This window comes from Electrophorus electricus, chromosome 12 (genome assembly GCF_041902795.1).
Source record: "Electrophorus electricus isolate QZ-2024a chromosome 12, ASM4190279v1, whole genome shotgun sequence".
Taxonomy (NCBI): domain Eukaryota; kingdom Metazoa; phylum Chordata; class Actinopteri; order Gymnotiformes; family Gymnotidae; genus Electrophorus; species Electrophorus electricus.
In genome coordinates this window covers 11,004,391-11,025,086 of record NC_137508.1, presented here as the reverse complement: position 1 = coordinate 11,025,086, position 20,696 = coordinate 11,004,391, and the positions used below count along the sequence as shown (strand labels likewise).

Below are 20,696 nucleotides of genomic sequence, written 5' to 3'. Positions count from 1 at the left end.
CTGTGGGGGTATAGACAACATTCTTTTGGACATACGATGTAACGTTGTGAAATTTGAACTTAATGCGCTCTATTATCATGCAGAAAACGAACGGTTGTAATGACCCTGTATCGACAAATTATGGGGAAAAAGAGAAAGAGCGTTTGGGGGGAAATGCCAGCTTCTCAGCAGCAATTGAATACTGTGTATAAGGCGCCCTGAAAATGCTTCATACAGTGGCCCAGAGCTTTGAGAGGAACAGGTGGAGCGCCCTCTGCTGGCCGCATTCGACTCACAGGAAGACGGAAGCGAATGAAGTCTAGTAAGACTCTAGATTCATCATCGCATAGAGAACAAGGACATGGGAGCGAGGATTTGGGGTTATGCTTTTTGTAACTAGCCAGGAATATATCTTAAAAATTGTCCTTTAAACTATACACAACCTAACGCTACCTGACGTACGTCTTTGCACTCGTTAGATTAACGTCATCTTTTTATCGACACCGTCATAAAAATGGCATTAATTTTGTTCTCCAGATGTCGGACTCCGTGGACGACATCGTCTAGATTCAGAAAAGGTAACGTTAGCTAACATTAATTGTTTGTTAAATTGTGATTCTTTATGTTGTGAATGTTCTGTGGTGTGTAGCTGTGATGGTTAGGATAATATTCCACATGTGTCATGTATTATTCGTTGCCTTGTATGTCAGATTCAGCGAGACAAACCACAGGGCTAACTAACGTCCATAGCGTATTAGCGTTAGTAGGCTACGGCTAGCTAGCTAATTTAGCTAATAACGGTAAGATGCCTGTTACATTTAGACCTACTGTTACGTTTGGTTTTAAGATTTTTTATATGTGTGTAACTAATGGCCACGACAAGTTGTATTTATACCTAGCTAACTCGATAGCTATAACTTAAGTGGTGTGTTGGCTCACCTTTTAAAACGTTTTCTGCGTCTTCTGGCACACTAAAAGTTAGCTAGCTGTGGTGACCTTAGATCCTCAGCTAACGTTGCTCAGCAGTACTTGATTAAGCAGTCTTAACTGCTGAAACTCGTATCTTAAGCAAACATTATCTAGCTAGCCAGTATAGTAACAAGATTATCAGATTGACGAACTGAGCTGGGTATTTAGCTAGCTAGATTTAATCTGTTCGACCCACAAAACAACCGTGCGTTAAGGGCCCGTCACAGCTAAACTAAATTGGCTAGCTCGTAGGCAAAAACTTGTTTGACAGTAGCATTACCAGCCGGCGGTCTGACACGTGCTGGGTGTTTAGGACCATATTATACTGTGGTTAGCTAGCTAGCTATCCTAGCTAACCTAGCTAGCTAACCTAGGTGGGTGATTTCTAACTGAAACTGTGTTTTTAAAAAATATTGTTAGTAAATTACATTCAGGAAATGTTTTTTCTGGTTTTAATTTATCCTTAAAATATGTGAAGATTAGAGCATCATATCATTGAGAGAGAATGAAGCCTGATGTTCAGTGTTCTCCAAACAGCCATTAAGGTAGGCTGCTAGACTGGCGAGGCTAAGTTACTGTCCTAGCTGGTTATGTAGTTAAGTGTTTATTTAATAATTGCTGTGAAATTTAGCGTTAGCTATTTTAGCATTTGTCTTCTAAAATCCACGAAATCCGTCATTTTTGAGAAACTAGCTCAAGGCAGTTAGCATCACAGGTAAACTGATTCATGACTCTGATTGGTGGAAGCACTTGAGCCAGCAACTGACCAATCAACTTGCCCAACCCTGGAAAAAATAAGAGAAAAAAATCTTCTTCTTATTGTTATTGATGTTTATATGCCCTTCATACGTAATAAATCAGACACAGGCTGCTGACATCTAGAAAGTTGACATTAAACATGACTCAAATTAAAATATTGGAACAGCAGTTTCACTTAAAAAGAAACATCAGTATAGAAGCAGAAGCTGAAGTATGAGACCAAGTCAAAGAAACTGTTTACACAGGCTTGCATAAATCACTTCGTGTTTGTTGTTCTGCTGACTGGTGGAATAGACTTTACTGTAATGTGGATTCCAGAATCTTATGCTCTACACCCTGAGTTAAGTATGATAATGATTAGTCAAAGACCTATATCATATTACATCATAGTTGTCTTGCTCTCTGTTTGGGTTTCTCTGAGGCCTTATTCAAGCTGCTGTTATAATGTGATATTCACGCTATAATAGGTGCAATGTTACACTTATTCCTTGGTTGTCTGTTAGTGATTATGCCGTGTAAGCATAATTATACAGTACTGTTAGTAGGGTACATTGCATTACACACAATACATCTTAATTATAGATGTTGCTCTGAGCCTAGGAAGTTACTTGACCTTTGGTCAGTTGCCTGAAATGCACTCTGGTCTTCCACATCTTGAAAAACGTTGCTATAAGCCAAAAGGCCAGAACCATTCCTGAATATGGACAGGGACCTTAGGTTGATTGTCATGCCAACCTGTGTAAACACCATGTTCTAATGCAGTGCTTACCTCTGCAGGGTGGAGGTAAGAGTCCTGAGGACTGGGACAAAAGAGCACTAGATTAAAAGTCAGGGCTTTAGTGTTACATTCTCAGTGGAAATCTGAAGATGTGGTCCCCATGGCAACAGGAAACCAAGCACCACATATCTATTTAGAACTAAGTTAACTAGAATATCACTGTTCAAATATTTTAAGCCTTTTTGGACTCATGACTCTGTTCATGGTATAATGTGGCACTATCAAACCCTATTAACACATGTTTTATCCATAAGCGTTCAAGCAGTTTACCAGGATGAGAGTATATGTGAACACAAGCGTGAATGTGTGTCAGGGAAGTTGATCTGGGAAATGACTTGCTGTGAGTTAGCACCAGACCTGGTACTGTTGCCAGTAATGCTTTCAGACTCTCCAGTTTAGCATCAAAAGTTTTTCTAATGTCACAAATTGGTCTTTGTGAACCCAGCACCGAAAAGCAACAATATCAGTTGTCTACAAAAGAAGTTATTAATTTGTAAATCAGCACTTATCTATAAATCCACACTCACTGTAGGCTGTTTACGCAGCCTTTTGTTCCAAACAGAGAGAGTTTAGGTCATGTATGAACCTGCTGGAACCAGCAGTGTTCTCACAGTGCGCTGCAACTGTGAAAAGGGGGAATCTGCCAGCATCTAAACCATTCTTCCAAAGCAGATAAGCACTGTATTACCAGAGCGGCAGAGATTTTCAGCCATGAGTAGGCTTACCCTTAGGACAGTGGGGCAGAGATCTTCTAGGGCCAGATTCAGTAGGGGAAAGACAGGAGACAGAACAGGAAATGAGCCTTGAAGAGGCTAATGTTGTCCTGATAACAGTGAGGTTAGGGTGCAGTCAGGGTCATTTGGCTAAGCCAAGACAACTATTTAAAACGGACTGCTCTTGATTTTTAAATTAAAATTCCTTGTTAAATTTTCGTGGAATAAATATTCTTGCTGCTTTTTTCAGGTTTGTGCTAAATTGATAAAGAGCATGTATGGACAGAGAAGGAAGCGGTGTAGCTTAAAATAACATGGAAAGGGTGTCTTATGGAAAAATGACTACACTGAGAAAGCTGAAAGAGGACAGTGCTGGAGAATGGTTATTATGGATAAAGAGACACTGCTCAGAGAGGCTGTCTAAGCAGGCACAGCATATGCTCAGCACTACCTTTAGTTTGAGTGTCCTTTCCCCGTTTTCCATTCTTGTATTTAAATCAATTAGAAAACCACTCACTTCATTTCATTTTCAAATGTTGTTTTTCCGTATCTAGTTCTTCCTTGCACACCCTAGTGGGACAGGGTGAAGCCAGGTGTTTTAAAGCCTTTGTGACTTTAAGAGATTGTTTTCCAGTTGGAGTTTTGACCGTGCTCTTCTTACCTCATCTACTCATGTTAAAACTAGTGAAGGAGGATAATTGCCTGAAGGTCATTTATCCTTATGGATTCTAAAAGGCAGCTTTTCAGTTGATATGGTAGGGTATTGAGGAAGATGTAATGTTTGTTTTAATGTCTTTCTATGATAGATATATTTATGCAATCAATGATTGCTCACACTTTAGGTAATTTTGGTAATTGGAGTCTTAAGGAGTCTCAGACATTACGAACATGTAACATCTGACATCTTTGTCTGTGTCCTCTTAAAACAATTGTAGGTTCATTAATGTTGAGAGCAGATATTCAGTACGGGACAAATTACAGCAATTGTGTTGTAAAGGTCTTTCTTGACTAACACACCAGTCTCAGTTGCATTAATTGCTATTGTGGTGGCCACTGTTTTGTGTGAGTCCATGTACTCGATGAACATGCATGTCTTACACACCGACATGGCACACCCTCACCCTCTGTCCTGGTACCTCTGTGTGATTGGTGAAACAGCCAGAGAAGAGTCTCCAGCTCTCTATTGAAGCATCAACATTTAATAGTAATTACATATCATTAGTATACACTGATTGCAGTAAATTTGGCAAGCAACTTACCAGAGACTAAACCATTAGGACAACAAACCATTTAATGCTTCTCAAATGTGCTGAATGAATGTACATGGACATTCATTTATATTTCTCTCTTACAAGTAGTGGTCTGCTGGCAGCGATCTCTAGCCAGCTGCATCTTCTTGAGGTTAAGCGTATGAGCGTTAAACAGTTGGTGGCCTTAGCTCCGTCCTTACCCACGCCGAACACTCCAGGAGGGAAAGCCCAAGAGCAGGAGGCTTCCCTCACCGCAGGACACGCAGTCCGCGAGGAAGGCTGTCATGTCTGACCTGCTGCTGAAATGGCACAGCTGAAGCAGGGCGTGCCTGAAACGGTGCCTTTAAAGTTCTGATAAACTCCATGTACTCTGTGTTATTTCATGCTTTATCGTTACATAAGTGGAACTTTCAAGGTTTGATTGCTCTAACTTGCACATTTGTCTCTTGCATTTGGGTGTTAAAAAAAATTCATTTAATTTATATATTTTTCACTTTAGAGTCATCACTGGATGTTCAGTATATTCTAAGCAACATTATTGTTAATTGAGGATACATACCTTTCTGGTATTAAGTTGACCAGTAGACAGGGGATAACCTTGGTCATCTTTGGCTAAATCAATGTACTAAAATGACCAGTATGGACAAGTTCTGATTTCAGAGATAAAGCTATTTTCTTTGTCCCTTCTTAATGACATTGATACATTTTTAAACTTAAACAAATTTTTAGTATTCTTTTTTTTTTTCATTCTGTTTTTTTTTAGTACTTTCCAGCACAATATAAATTGTCATTTTGTCTACCAATGTGACATTACCCAGGACAAGGAAAACAAAAACAAAAGTAATGGCGCAGAAATTGCTGCAGTGCTACTCTTTAATAGTCATATAAAACCCCATAACCACCCCCACACACTCATTTTAAATATTGTCATAAAATAATCAAACCAGAAATTGTGTGACAGTGAACATATGGCTAAGGTTACATGAGGAGTTATTGTGTCTGTCACAGCTGTCATTTATATAAGTTTCTGTAAAATTTTAAAATGAAAAAGTTCAAGCTGGGTAAAGCTAGAAACTCTGGCGAGAGAGAGCTAGTGCAGTGTCTAATCTGTGAGCAGTTTAGTGAAACTTAAATCTTTGATTTTAGGAGAATAAGTCTAAGATGAGCCGCTTATAAATCTGCAATTTTATTTCCAAGGCTACAGAAAAAGCAAGCAAGGTCAGTCAAAGCTGCTGTCAGATACACCTGTTTGAAAACCATAGAGCTTCTAGCATGGCACTATTTTGAGGAAACGGGTTTTGAGGAAACGGGTGTTTTGAGGTATGGCACTCTATTTTGAGGAAATTTGATTTGCTGCTTTACTGCAGAGGTGATTAGTGTATTTGAGATTCTTTACCGCACTGTGGTTAAAAAAAAGTGGCGTATGAGAGTATGATTTCTCCTGGGAGCTGTGGCACTAACAGCTAACATGGTTTCAGGCAGTAGTGTCTCACTGTATAGTACTGAGAGCGTCTGCCCTGGGCGCCTTCTCTCCTGGCACCTGTGTGGACAATTTATATTTTTCCTGGTGTTTGGTTTTAAGGTCACTTCTGTGTCCTTACCAAAGGAACTTAACCTATGCTGACTCATGACTGACGTGCATGGTCGTTCTTAGCATTATGCCACTGTGGCCAACCAGGGAGGCTCACGCACTAGTCACTACTAAATAACAATGAAATTGTATTTTTGGTTTCAACTTAATTCCAAATTCCTAAATACAGGAAAAGGTCATAATACCACCAATCACAAAGCGGCAGAACACAGCAAAGCCAATCAGTATACAACAGTTTCACAATGAATGTTGCACTGGTGCAGTCCTGTCTTCAGTAGGTTCCTGCAAAACTCTAGCCAGCTCCCTTCCATTTCTTAAGGCTTTCTGCATGGTTTTTTAATTCTGTGGTGGTGGTAGAGGCCGTGACATTGAAAGCTCACCTCATGTCTCTGTCTTTGTGTTACTGGCAGCTGGTTTAATGATAGTAACGCACAAGTCAGTGCTTCTTTTGTTGTATGTTGTTTGGACATTTGGAACGATGTCAAAGCAAGATCTTGTTTTGGTTTTCCATGGATCAAATGATTCCAATTCTCACACAATAAACTATATTCTTTTCATGCAAATACCTGTCTAGGTCATAATCAAAACACTAGCAATTTTAACTGAAGGACAAAGATGACAGTCTACAGGAACTGATTGCCGAACAGTGATATTACTGTTAATGTAAAGAAACACTAACAGTAATATGGATTTAACTGATGACTCTGTTGGATTCTTAAGTCATGTGTGCACCCAGTCTAATTCCTGTTCTCAACTCTTTCAGGGACGCTCACAGACGGAACATGTTTCAGTTGTGCTGCACTCCGGCTTGCTGTGAATAGGTAACCAAATGAAATTTGGTCCACTAGCTGATTATATTCCCACCTAAGAACCCAATACACACCTCAGTGAACATTCAGTGAAGTCTGTCAAGGGTTAAAAAGACCATTCACTTTAAATCCAGCGTGCACAAAGATATTTGAACGTCATGGGCTAAATGTTTTTGGAAATGATTAAAGTGGTGGGTTTAGTGGTGAAGGTAGAGAGTGCACTGATGTGGGGTTCTCTTCACAGTCCTGATGTTCTTGGTCCTAGCTGTGTGGCTTGGACACCGCTCATGTCCTTGGACCACGCCCCCCCGCATCATCGCCCCTCGGCGAGCGCGCCTCGCCTCCGCTGCTCCATCCTGATACCTGACCCCGCCCTACCCCGCCATTCCTTCTCCCATTGGACAGCAGCTTGGCCCTGGGCCTCAGCCACGCGTGGCATGCACACGACGGGCCGCCTCTGCGATGACTCGAAGGTGGAGCGCTCGCTGCGTTCGCTGAAAGACCGGAACAAGAAGCTGGAGGAGGGCGGCCCCGTCTACAGCCCGGCAGTGGACCTGGAGCCCGCTCGCCGCTCGCTGACGCAGCGGGTCATTGATGAGGTCAAACACTACTACCACGGCTTCCGGCTGCTCTGGATCGATGCCACCATCGCTGCGCGCATGCTGTGGAGAGTGCTGAACGGACATGCCCTGTCCCGGCGGGAGAGGAGACAGGTACACACGCCCCACGTTTCCAGTGGTCTCTGTCTTTATTGTGCAGTGTAAGCCTGGGTTCAGCTCAGCAGAAGCCCCGTGCAGTGCCCAGTCTTCCCCCCCCCCCTTCCCTCTTCTCTGCTTTACCTCCTTGCCGTCTGTCTTCCTGCCTTCCTTCCGTTCTTTCTCTCGGTCCAGACCTCTGCTCTGTCCGGCTAATGATCGACTGACCCGCAGAGTGCCTCTATCCTGGCATGTTGTTCCGAGTTAAATCCCCTCTCGGCTCTGCGTGTCTGTCTCCTGGCCGGACGCACGGTGGATATCGCGGTAATGTCATAGTCCTTTGTGAGCTGCATGCATTCTGACTGAGGTAAGAGGGAGGTTAGCTGTGTCCCCACTGAAACACACACTAGCTTATTGTCACATCGCACTCACCATTAGCATGGTGTTCCCCTCCCTCTTTGGTTTTAAATCCAAGCAAACTGCCTTATTCCATTCTTGGTAGTGACTTATTTCTACAACATTACCAAGGAGTCTAGTGAGAGCGATTCCTTTAAGATCCTCTCTGGCAGATCTTGTGCTTACACTACATCTCCTAGTCTCACTCTACATGTTATGTGTGAGATCATATTGTTAGTAAACATTCCTTTAGCGACTCTGGCAGATACCGTGCTTACGTAACACTGCTTTACTCTTTGCATGCCGCTAATGTCTGACTATGTCAGTCTTTTAGACACGACTTGCTGCCTGTTCCATTCCAGCGAGCTCTCTGCCGAGGTCGTGTTTATTAGACATGCTGCCCTTCCTCCAGAACACTCTTCAGGAAGTACTGCCAGATGCCTCCTCCTCTTTGTGACTCACAGCAGTGATTAGATAGATTAAATAGCTGCTGTCTGTCATCACTCCACAGCAGTTACACTGGGTTACACTCTTGGTTTTGGTTTCACCTTCGTGAAGATGAGCAAACTTCATTGGCATAGTATCAGATAATTATCAGATAATTGTCAGATATTGATTAGTAACACTGTAATACAAAGCAATAACATTAGTGAGCACATAACCTTGAGCACCTTTGCATTAGTGGAGAAATACAATGTTATAAGTATTTAACACCGAAGCAAATGTGCATTTTAAAAATTAAGCAGGAATTTGTATCTTGTTTTACATTAAAATGTAGCAAATTATGTGCTTGATTTACAATTAATAATTGCCATTTAAAAATGAACAGCACCTTTGTGGTATGATATAAAATCCTCACACTGCGTTGTTTTAAACTGTGACACTAAAATGCTGGCACTCATGTCCCAGAGCTTCACTGCAGGTAGTTTATAGGAGTGGATTCAAGTAGATTAACGCCAGAGTTACTGTAGCACAGAATGTAAATGCGTATTGTAACCGCCCCGTCCCATAAGTCCTTCAGCCTTCATGGGGGCCTCTCTTTAAGAAAAGCAGGTTAAATGGCCTCACACATGGTGCTGGCCTCCGCTGGCATCTCCTCCATCTCCCTACTGTTCCTCCGCCCTGCCGCCTCACACATGCTCATTCGCGTCCAGGCTTCAGGCTTTTGATTTGACGTCACTTCTTATCCATGCCCCGATTCCTCCCCCTCCCTCTTTCCTGCTAAAGCTATCCAACCTACTGCCTTTCTTTTTCCTTCGTTCCTTTTTAAAAAAAAAAAACAACCCCAAACCCTCCTCCCACCCCCACCGGGGTGATATACATGTCAATAGGGACAGCACAAAGGTTCTTTTCAGCATGGCTGGCTTTGTTCTTCTAGGACCCCTGACTTGCAGGTGGAGAGAGGGCGAAGGAACCTTCTTCTAAAGCCGGACTTCTCTGACACGCTTGTGGAGTCCAAGTTTCAGTTTGGGGCGGTCAGGGTTTCACTCGGGGAGGGGCGGCCACTCGCTTTCCTCATAGCTCTGGTCGGTCAGTGCTGTTACTAACTGTTACATCATTTATGTTGGAGATGAGTGGAGATTTCGTCCAAAGAGGGCTAAAGAGGACAACCATGCATGATGGGGAAGGAAGAGAGAGAGGAGGGGGTGGAGACCCTGGGGAGGAGGGGGTTGGTGGGATAGATGTTCTTACTATAACCCGCCCCGCATCTCTCCTGAACAAGTCCCTCAGATGGTTCTACGGCTGGTTGGGGAAATGGACACGTCTAGAAGAAATTCAAGAGTTTTTTTTAATTTTTTTTTTATGTTCAGTACTTGTTTCTGTGTTCATATTCTGACCATCACTGGTTCATGTCTGTGAAAATCATGTGTTTGGCTTTTGGAGCTTAAATCAAAGTGGGTATTAGAAGGTTAGCAGTCTTTCCTTGTATAATAGACATTTATCTGCTATGCTGTGTTTAACATACTTGTATATATTTGCCCTTTTCCAGTTTCTGAGGACGTGTGCTGATGTATTCCGGCTCCTGCCCTTTCTGGTTTTCATCATCGTTCCGTTTATGGAGTTCCTCCTACCCGTTGCTCTCAAGCTGTTCCCCAACATGCTCCCATCCACCTTTGAGACTCAGTCCAAGAAGGTACAGCAAACTTCCCCTTGCCACTGTTCTCAGAACATTACCTGTTGTGATTGGGTCTTTCTGTACCTGTACTGTCCATGGCTTCTGCACGGAGCAAAAATGGATCGTAGCGTATTTTTGTGGTGTGAAGTAAGGGCAGACGGTCTCGTCGTGTGGATTGTCCAGGTTGCAGTGAGCCATCAGCAGTATGTACTGTGTTGCAGGAGGAGCGGCTGAAGAAGGAGCTGAGAGTGAAGCTGGAGATGGCCAAGTTCCTGCAGGACACTGTGGAGGAGATTGCTCTCAGGAACAAGGCAGACAAAGGCAACGTCACCGAGGAGTTCTCAACCTTCTTTCAGAAGGTAAACACCAACATCCCGATAATGGTGATTAGTCAAGACAAGTCAGAGGCTTTAATGGACAATATGATGTTCCTCGAGGACCCTGACACAACACAAAACAAGTGCAAACCACACATTAAATAAGAAAGAGGACCGATACCTAGATTGGACACGTTCAGAACTTTTGAATCTTCTCAGCATCGTCAAACATTTGGCACATATTTTATTGAGTGTAGAATGTCATGAGTCATCAGAGCAGTAAATGTTCATTTCCGAAGCGCTACATTGCCCCTGTGTGGCCATACTGTAGAAGTTCCCCATTAACACAAGTCTGTCAGCTCTATCATTTTGTCAGTCATCTCTCTCTCTCTCTCTTTCTCTCCTCCCCCCCCCCCACCTTGGCAGATCCGGGACTCTGGCGAGAGGCCCAGTAACGAGCAGATCATCCGCTTCTCCAAGCTGTTTGAGGACGAGCTGACCCTGGACAACCTGACGCGGCCGCAGCTGGTGGCTCTGTGCCGGCTGCTGGAGTTGCGCTCCATCGGTACCAACAACTTCCTGCGCTTCCAGCTCCTCCTGAAGCTCCGCGCCATCCGCGCTGACGACAAGGTGCCCGGCCCCGCCCCCGGCTCCGCCTCCCCTAGTCAACCCCGTGCACCGTGTGACGCTGCGATCTTGTGCCCACAGATGATCGCGGAGGAGGGAGTGGACAGCCTGAATGTGATTGAGCTACAGGCGGCGTGCAGGGTGCGTGGCATGAGGGCCCTGGGCGTGACGGAGGACAGGCTTCGAGACCAGCTCAAGCAGGTAACGCGCAGCGCCCACCCGGGTCACGCGGGTGCCGTGCTGTAGAGGGTCACCACAGGAGTGCCCCAGCGGTGGTGACGCCGTTCGCATGTGTGTGTGTGTTTTGTCAGTGGCTGGAGCTGCACCTAAACCAGCACATCCCCACGTCCCTGCTGCTGCTGTCCAGGGCGATGTACTTGCCAGACACGCTGTCCCCCACAGACCAGCTCAAGACCACGCTGCAGACGCTGCCGGAGATCGTGGTAAGTACAGTGCTCCTACGCCTGCCATGCTGGGGTGAACATGAGGGCGCAGACATTTAAACAAAGTGGGAAGTCACACACCGAGGCCCTCTATGATGACGTGTCGGTGTCGGAGTTTTTACTCCACGTAAGTTGGTAAGGAGCATAGCGAATCACACTTTTTGAGGCACGATGGAGCAAGATTTAGACTCTGGCATATGGAAACCTCAGAACCTACTGCTTTGTTACTGTCTCTGGAAGAAAGCGCTATATTTGGCAGAGCTTATAATTTGCATATTTTGAAGAAATCGGTGGTGGTGGTGTGGATATGGAAAAGTGTGGAAATGTCTCCCGTGTTACTTCAGTATTAGTATAGCTCATGCTAATTACCTGTTGGGTGGGTGTGTCTGTCACCAGGCTAAAGAAGCCCAGGTAAAGGTGGCGGAGCTGGACTTCTCTAAGGTGGATAATAAGACTAAGGTGGAGACCACGCTGCAGGAGGAGGCAGCCATCCGTCAGGAGAACAGGGAGCGGGAGCTGGAGAGGCTGGCTGATGCTGCCGAGAGAGCCAAGGAGCAGGTGAGAGTGCGTGGCCTTCACTGGTCCAGGGTCAGCTTGTCCATCACTCTCACTGCCTTCTTTCAGTGTGGCTGTGCTCTTCTGAGAACAGTCCTAGCTGCTATGACTTCACTATTTTCACTGCTTGTAACTTTAGGACTTTTCTGTTTGTTTAATTGTTTGGGAATTTTGGATTAATCTTTGTGAGATTTTTGCATGAGTGTATGATTAATGATGCAGCATGCCTGTATGATTAATGATGCAGCCAGGTTTGGGAGCACCAGTGTGTGTGTGTGTGTGTGTGTGTGTGTGTGTGTGTGTGTGTGTGTGTGTGTGTGTGTGTGTGTGTGTGTGTGTGTGTGTGTGTGTGTGTGTGTGTGTGTGTGTGTGTGTGTGTGTGTGTGTGTGTGTGTGTGTGTTTACAGGCTGAGCTGGTGGATGTGAAGACAGACATACAGGCAGACACTGAACCTGCACTGGCAACTGTAGACATGGCCAACCAATCAGAAATATTAAGAGACACAGCACCAATGCTGGAAGGTGTTAAAGTAAGGAGCATGCGTACACACACACACACACCGGTAAGCCCCAGGTTTTGTCTGAATTAGTTCATTGTTTTTAAACAGCATGAGCTTTTCTGAAGGTGACTCAGCATCAGCACACCGATCCTACTCACATAAATTCACTCAACACTGCTGAAGTTAATCGAAACTTTTTGTTCTCTAAAGGTTCTCTGTTTGCTGCAAAGGTAAACTAATTAATTATAGGAGTGTTTACATGCATGTACGTTATTAAAATACAATCACAAAACTGTGGCAGAAGGTAAATGGGAGATCTTGCTGCTGAATTTATGTTCCAGCTCAGGCTACACCATTCATGTCAAATCCACAAAAACACTACAAACATCTTAAAACGTGTGTTTATAGGTTCATTAATGTACCATTGAACGTCTTTAATTTAGGCTGGTATTTGAACAACTACAAGACTTAATATTTATATATACACCATCCTGTTGGTAATTAAATTCGTGAGTTCCTGTGGCTTCAGTTAACTGACTGATTTCTTCAGGGTGTGTGTGTTGTTTTCTTCGTGCTGCGTTCAGTAGCAGATGTTATGTACTGATCTGTCTTTCCTTCAGGGAAAAGCTTGCAGGCCCATTTGCTCTTCATACCTCTCATCAACAGTCCTACTACATAAAATGATTGATCTAGAAATGGATTCATGTCTTGATTTTGTTTCCTTACCGAGTAGCAGTGAGGGTGTCCTGAAGCGCAGGGATATCTCGTGTGGCTGTTTGCCTTTCTGTCTGCTTCACTCTGCTCCTCTTTAGTGTGTGTGTGTGTCTAACCACTGACCCTGTAACCCTGTTACGCTGTGGTTGTCTCCTAGCCCTTTATATAGGAGACCTGCTGCTTTAGCCAGCGTAGGACGTTTGGGTCTTTCCCTCTCTGCTCAGGAACTCCGCCTCACTGCATGCTGAACTGGGCGGGCGGAGTTGCGTTCACTAAACTATGATGTTTCGACTCTGCAGGGTGAAGAGATCACCAAAGAGGAGATCGACATGCTGAGTGATGCCTGCACCAAACTGAAGGAGCAGAAGAGACTCCTCACCAAAGAGAAGGAGGAGCTGGAGGAGCTGAAGGATGATGTGCAAGAGTATAGTGAGGTGAGGTCGAAAGGCACTCTGGGAGTCAACCCACGGGAGGAGGCGGGCTGTCTTACAAACAACACTGTGTCTATATGACCGTCAGTGAGGTTTAGCTGCATTTGCAGCTATCCCACCCTAGGGGGCACTCTCTCTCCTTGGCGGCATTGTTCAGTTAATACCTTAATCAAACTGGGACTAAACTAAGTAAGTGATCTTCTCTAAAGAGGTTGAGGTATTTATTAGGACTTAAAGGATACGTCATAAGCTGTGCTGCTGTGCCTCAGGACCTGGAGGAGATAAAGAAGGAGCTCTCCAAGACGGGCCAGGAGAAGGAGGTGGAGGAGTCGAAGGCCAGCCAGCTGCTGTCGCGCCGGGTGAACCGCATGATCGGCCGCATAGACAAGCTCGTCGGCGAACTGGAGAAAGACAAGCAGGTGCTGGACGGGCAGGCGGACACGGGGACAGCACCGCCTGTTGGGTAAGAGAGGAAGACATTTGTTCGGTTGCCTGAATGTTCGACATGTCTGCAAGAACAGTCTGTATGCAAACCGAGGTGTCTGTGTGTGTCTTCTTGTAGTGGGTAGGTTATGCAGGCTAGGAAATCATGGAAAATGGGTTTTATTTATGGTCCTCAGTAAACCTGATGTCAGGTTAAAAACATACATGGGGTTCCTAGTTGAATTAATAGTTCCTTTTTATTTTTTATAGATTGTTCTTTGAGAAACATAATGACTTAAAAAGGTAAGAAAAGGAGGGTTGGCATCTATGGGGTCTCTTGCCTGCTAACCGTTAACATGCATACCATTTGTCAGTTCTTCCTGATTTTTTTTCTTTTTTTTTTCTTTTTCTTCTTCATTAATTTATCACTTTCATCATTAATTCAGCTTGTGATCTGATAACTGGGAGCTATTTCACTAATTGTACAGGTGGATTTAATGAATATCACACAGTTGCTTCTCAACACCTGTCCTAGGAGAACAATACACTGCTGAGTTTACGGCTTTCTCTGCTCCTGCCTTCACTAAACGTTTGAGGGGTCGCAGTTAGACCCAGTGCTCTCCAAACGTGTGTGTTATAGCAGAGAAACGACAAAGCAAGGTGCAGGCATCTCTCGGTGGCTGTTGAGAACCTTGGTCATGTTAGATAAGCCCGTCTTGATTTCACGCTGCGGGAATTTTTGGTGCTGGTGATACAGATCAATAAACCCTAACGTTTAAGTACAAGCACTTTTAACTAGTCCTCCATTTTTCTTTTGCTATCCCTCCTTTTCTGGTACATTGATCAAATGCAAAAAATGTGTGATTTGATTAGATTATTAGGGGTTTACGTAAAACACAGTATGTTCTAAATTCTGCCACTCAGAATAGTTACATTTGTGTGGGATGGTTATTAAACAAACATGGTTATTAAATCACAAGTTACATAGATGTATAGAAGTGCACTCTGTGTTTGGTGAACCCAGCGCAGCAGTGGCAGTAGATAATTGGTTCGTTAGCCAGCTCGCCCCCCCCCCCCCCCCCCCCAATCTTATTCCCTGTGTTGGCAAGTAACTGTTTCCTGTATGCAGTATGTTCCTCTCCTGTAGTGAGAACCTGATCAGCATCAACGAGCTCATCTCCATCATGAAGCAGATCCAGAACATTCCGGAACACAAGCTGCTCAGCATCGCCGACGCCCTGGACGAAAACAAGGACGGCAAGATAGACATTGATGATGTTATCAAGGTAACAGGAGGAGACTGTGAATCAGAGGAGACTAAAGACAGGGCGAGCAGCATGTGCTTTGTATGCATCTTGCTCTTTTTTGACCTCTCGAGCACTTCCTGTTCTCTCCTCTCTGTACTTTGTGGTCTGGAAAGTGGGGCTAACAAGGCGCCTGTCTCCTGGTGTGTCTGTGTTAGGCAGTGGGGCTGATCGACAAGGAGGACATAGACATCTCCACGACGCAGGTGGCCGAGATCATGGCTTTGCTGCAGAAGGAAGAGAAGCTGGTCGAGAAGGAGAAGGCCAAGGAGAAGGCCGAAAAGGAGCAGGCAGCTAAAGTCCAGAGCTAAGCCCTGCTTGGCAAGCTTCCCCCTGGGGGAGGAGCAGGAGCAGGACACTGGAGCCACTGGTGCTGGGGCTTCCCTGGTTTCATACTTGAAAAGAAATGAAATTATATACGTTGATTACTTTCACATCACCCTCTAACCATTAGAGGACAGTTGTGTTGTAACAGTTTGTGAGCTGAGTCACTTCTGTGTGTGTTTGTTTTTTTTTTGTTTTGTTTTGTTTTGGGGTTTTGTTTTTTTTGCAACCCATCATCCTCACCAGCATTCTGCTGCTGCTGCTCTCATGATGTTCAGTTGCCTTTGTGTTATTTAAATCAAATTCTTTTTACTTCACACCGGAATTATTAGGAAGAACAGTTGACTGTAGTTCAGATGACCCGTGAGCATACTGTTGTATCTGTCCAATAACCAAAGAGGGTGAAATTACAAAGGTACTGCAGAGAGCTTGAACTCAAGGCGGTGAACTTTTGCTCCAGTGTACAGCTGCTCCGGACAGATGTGGGATCTGGACCAACTCCCTACATGAGTTTAGATTTGGCTGCATGCGTGTAATGAGCTCTTTGGTGTTATTTTCTTATTACTGCATTGTGTCCTTATGCAAACAAAACCTCAGTGATTGGGAGGAAAAAAATATCTAGATTTTAAAGATTAATCATTACACAGACAAAATTTCTCCATTCAAATAATCTTTATTATTTGGAGTTCTTTTCACCTCTTACTGAAACCTAGAAGAATAGTTACACATAAAAGTATAATTAGCCTTGGAACAAACGCTAGCTCCGGACTCCCTGTTTTGCTATGCTGTGCTGCAGTATGTAACTGCACAGGAGAGATGTGCTTGAAGAGGGAGTGTGTGTGGGAGTGTGTGTGGGAGTGTGTGTGGGAGTGTGTGTGGGAGTGTGTGTGGGAGTGTGTGTGGGAGTGTGTGTGGGAGTGTGTGTGGGAGTGTGTGTGTGTTCACACGGATGTGCCTGCATGTGTGTTTGTTTGGATAAATGAAGATGGAGAGCTCTACTCAGTGCATACGGGGTCAGCGCAGGGCTGGGCTCACACCCAGCATGGTAAGGCCAGTCTGGGTACAGACAGTCCAAGGACTGGCTAAACACGCACTCCATACATGGAGAGAGTAGTGAGCAGAAGCAGAGCATGTGTGCATGCAGCGTTCTGTCAGCTTGTAGCGTGGTTGCACAGGGCACACTAGACAGTAAATGCATCATTCTGAGCCCTAAACGTCATACAGACAGAAGAGCGTCTGACCCTAAAGCCCTGTCTGTGTTCCGTCAGACAGAGAAGAGAATCTAAGGGAATGAGGCTATTGGAATCGGGGTGCCTACTTCAAATATTCTGTTAGCTATAGCAAGGCACAAAAGTCAGAGGTCATTCTTCACCACAGTACCAGCCTGTGTTTATGCAGCATCTGTCTGTGTGTTAGCATTTAGGCCTTAGTAAACCACTTGCATGAATTGCTCTGCGCGTTCTAATCTCATTTGATTATGGTTATGGATATGTAATGCTCATGTATGATTGCACTATGATTAATGCTTTTTATTATGATTTGGAGGAGCTGAACTAGACTCAGGTACATTTATGTGATGTATCTCAAGATCAGTGGGGCAGGGGAAATCGGGAGGCGATTTAGAGCAGCACAGTGGATCCGAGTGGAAGACTTGGATTTTTTGAAAGTGAGAGACAAGTTTCTCAAGCTTGAACAGGCACTGTGTGGTCGCCCTGCTGCAGTGTAAAGCTAGATCATTGGGCTTTTTTTAAGACACTGTACACAGGTAAGGCAGAGATCACCTTATAATGGTGCAGACACAAGCATAGGAGAATGAGCCCTAGTGGCGAGGTAAGACTCGCCAGGTCATGGCTACTGTACTGAACCAAAGATCAAGTTTGTTTCAATCCATGGCATTTTTTCCAATGCTGTGTGTAGATTTGTATTACTGACTCATGCCCATATAACTATCCATGTGAGCATTTGCTCAGCCTCTATATTGGCTCTTAGACTAGGTTAGACTAGAACCACAGAGCAGGATCCATGGGAGTTTCGGCCTGTGAAGTGTCTCCCTAAGAGGACAGGATGTAGTCTGGAGCTTGTCTGAACAACAGGAGCTTATGATATACTGAGTCATAGATCTGCATTTCAGCTGATAGCCCTGTGTTAAGCTGAACTGGGCCCTCCACGGCCACTGGACGATTGTGGGAAGGCATCACCGAGTCGATGAGCGGCATGTGTGAAGTATTTGCTGAGCCTGATGTCCTGTATTTCAGCACCTCACATTTTTCTTGGTTAATAGATGCTTAACCAAACAACCAAAACTAGAAATGACATAAACAGCAAAGTAAATAGGCAGACATTAATCCTCTAAATATGGCACCGAATATCCAAAAGTCTCCTTTTGCAACGTTGGGAGGATGCACAATATTTACATATTTATTCATGTCACTGTTGACTTTTAATTCAAGTAATTTATTTTCTTATTGCAGACGTTGCTGAATATCTGAAATATGGCCTGCAGTTCTGTCCTCTGATGTTATTTATTTTTTTAATTTAAAAAAAAAACGAATACGAGGTACAAGTACAAAATAGATAAAATAATCTTATTGTAATCATATGAGAATCATCCAGAAAACAGAGTACCAGTGTTTTGTTTTTTTTTATATAAAGTTTCCTACAACTGACACATAAAAGCTTTTCATTTTATCCAAATTAAATCTAATGTAGATATACCAGTTTGGTTCTCATACAGGCGGTATGAGAAGTGCTGAATAAACTGCAGTAAACTAATCTTCGGCAAGTGTAACATTTCCCCTTTGTATCCAGGCCAACCGTCCATTCGTCCGTATTTTGTTGGGTTTCACGGTTCCCTTTTGTTTCTCTTTCATTCGTTTAATTTAATTCATTCATACTATGTCTTGTGGCTTTTGCCTTTTAGGGCCCTATCTCTGTTGCCCTGCTTCAGCACTGTTGGACTGTAATGTTTGCCCTCTGTGACTAAACTGGAATACCCTTCACAGTCCAGGATCTAATAGCAGAACTCTCTTCAAAAGTGCCCAGGCGTGCCCGAGGTTGATCCTGACGGCAGCGCTAGCGTGCGTGTGCTACTGCGCTGTTTCTAAGCAAACTCGGCATTGTTCCTGGACCAGCCTTGTTGTGTGTTCTGCGTTTCCTGGCTCAGGCTTTACATTCAAACTTCTGTCTTTGGTAGCATATTGGGAAAGCTGGAGCAAAAGTGGGCAGAAACGAGTTCTTAAATCACGTTTCATTGGGCAAGGAGGGTTCAAAAGGATGTTATCAAGCATTATCTAAACAAATGAATGTTTCTAGGAAGAAGGACACAGCTAAATCCTGTGGAAAATAATCCTATTCTGGAGGCGTGTTCTTTTGAGACTTTTTTTTCTTTTGGTCTTATGAACCACAGAGGTTAAGAAAAATGTAATTTGCACATCTTTTAAGATGTTTCTTCAGGAAAAAAAAATCATCTGCTGTTGGAAACAGAAAAGTTATGATGTACTGGTTGCTAAACATGGTGCATTCACATATCCAGACGTGAAAAAGTTTTAAAAAAATAATAAATTGGGCATATGTATATAGAGAACCCCACAGTCAAATGGAAAATGGGACATTACTTTTGGATGGGTACGCCATGTGAGACTGAATGAGGTTTAAAAAAAAAAAAAAATCAGATTGAAACTAGGCAGGTTTGTATTCTGAACTTTGAAGGTGTATGTAGTGTGTTCTTAAGGTGAGATGATGAGTAAGGTTAACAATAGACCTACTCAGAAATGATCCTTTAGTAAAAATATTAATATGCTATCAGCATCTTACTTGAGTAAAAAGTCTCTCGGACAGTGAGTGAAAGTGAAATGTTTCTGCTACCAACAGTTAAATTTTTAAAAATAAATTTTTATGTCGATGTCCATGTGCTTGTTTTGGTGTGTTAGAAAATGAGCACACCATAGTGTGTATGTATATTTTCCATAAAGATGTGCATAACATGGGTTTGTTTGTTTGTTGGTCATGCTCACGATGAACCTTTAAAACACATTTAAGTCTGATGAAACCAGTTGGCAACTGGTTTGTTCAACTTGTGCAGACTCTTTAAAGCTGATTTTCCTTTAGTGACTGGCAGGTAAAGAGAACCTTGTAACGATCACTCAAATATGTCTTGGAAGGAAATGTGCGGTGAGCAAACTGGAAGAAAACACTTCGCATATATATTTGTCATGAAAACATTTTTGTTGGTTTTCATGACTGCAGTGGTAATTTGTAGGACCTTGTAATTTGTCCACATTGCTTAGCCAACCACAAAGAAAGATGACAGCAATTGATGGTTGTCTGTATGTTTGAATTAGTCAAGTAACTAAACAATTGTTTAACAAGCAATAGTTAAAATATTTGACCTGGATTACATGCAGTGGAGTAGAAGTTATTGCATAATAATGACTTAAAATTCAAACCCAGTTTAAAATTTGTAGTTAAGTAAAAGAAATGATTTGTAGTTTGTTACTTTACAGAAGATAATGGCAGCGAATAGCACTGGTTTGCAGCACCGTCGATGGACTATACAGAGTTGCACCTCACGTTGAATATGAGTGTTTTTAAACTCTTTAAATGCCTGAAAGACCATGACAGTGCAGCTTGGGCGGTGTAGTCAGTGGCAGTATGTACGCTAAGACTGCTTGAGTTGTTTTTCAGGGGTAAGGTGCAGCAGGCCTTGGGCCAACTTAATGCTGGAAAGTAGGATTCAGATCTGAGGTAGCAGTTGGACCCATGGGAGTACAATAACGCTGAATTCACTTATTAGTGGCCAAAGCAAAAATAGTCAAGTTTATGGTAATGAGCTGAAATCGTTCCGTCCATGTAAGTCCACTAGCCAAAAGTATGTAGACAACAGACCATCACACCTAAAGCTGGTTGGAAGTCCCATTCAAGAAACATGGGTGTTAATATGGCGGTGCCCCCTCCGTCTGTTTGCTTTAAGGGCTTCCATTCTTCGGAGAAGGCTTTCCGAAATA

At 43.6% G+C, this 20,696-nt stretch overlaps 1 protein-coding gene across 5 annotated transcripts; it reads left to right on the top strand.

Annotated features, from left to right (window-relative positions):
• Positions 1-298: 298 nt before the first annotated feature.
• Positions 299-19,679, top strand: letm1 (leucine zipper-EF-hand containing transmembrane protein 1). 5 transcript variants are annotated; one of them, XM_027029445.3, is made up of 15 exons: positions 299-557; positions 6,803-6,860; positions 7,114-7,561; positions 9,930-10,073; positions 10,277-10,414; positions 10,799-11,002; positions 11,081-11,200; positions 11,311-11,442; positions 11,839-12,000; positions 12,405-12,527; positions 13,511-13,645; positions 13,912-14,105; positions 14,336-14,368; positions 15,195-15,351; positions 15,528-19,679. In XM_027029445.3, the coding sequence occupies exons 1-15, from the start codon at positions 494-496 to the stop codon at positions 15,678-15,680; spliced, it is 2,265 nt and encodes a 754-aa protein (XP_026885246.3). In that variant the 5' UTR covers positions 299-493; the 3' UTR covers positions 15,681-19,679. The 5 variants fall into 5 exon arrangements, with proteins under 5 accessions (XP_026885246.3, XP_026885245.3, XP_026885244.3 ...); XM_027029444.3 differs by having other exon boundaries at positions 7,093-7,561; positions 15,213-15,351; XM_027029443.3 differs by having other exon boundaries at positions 7,093-7,561.
• Positions 19,680-20,696: the final 1,017 nt, after the last annotated feature.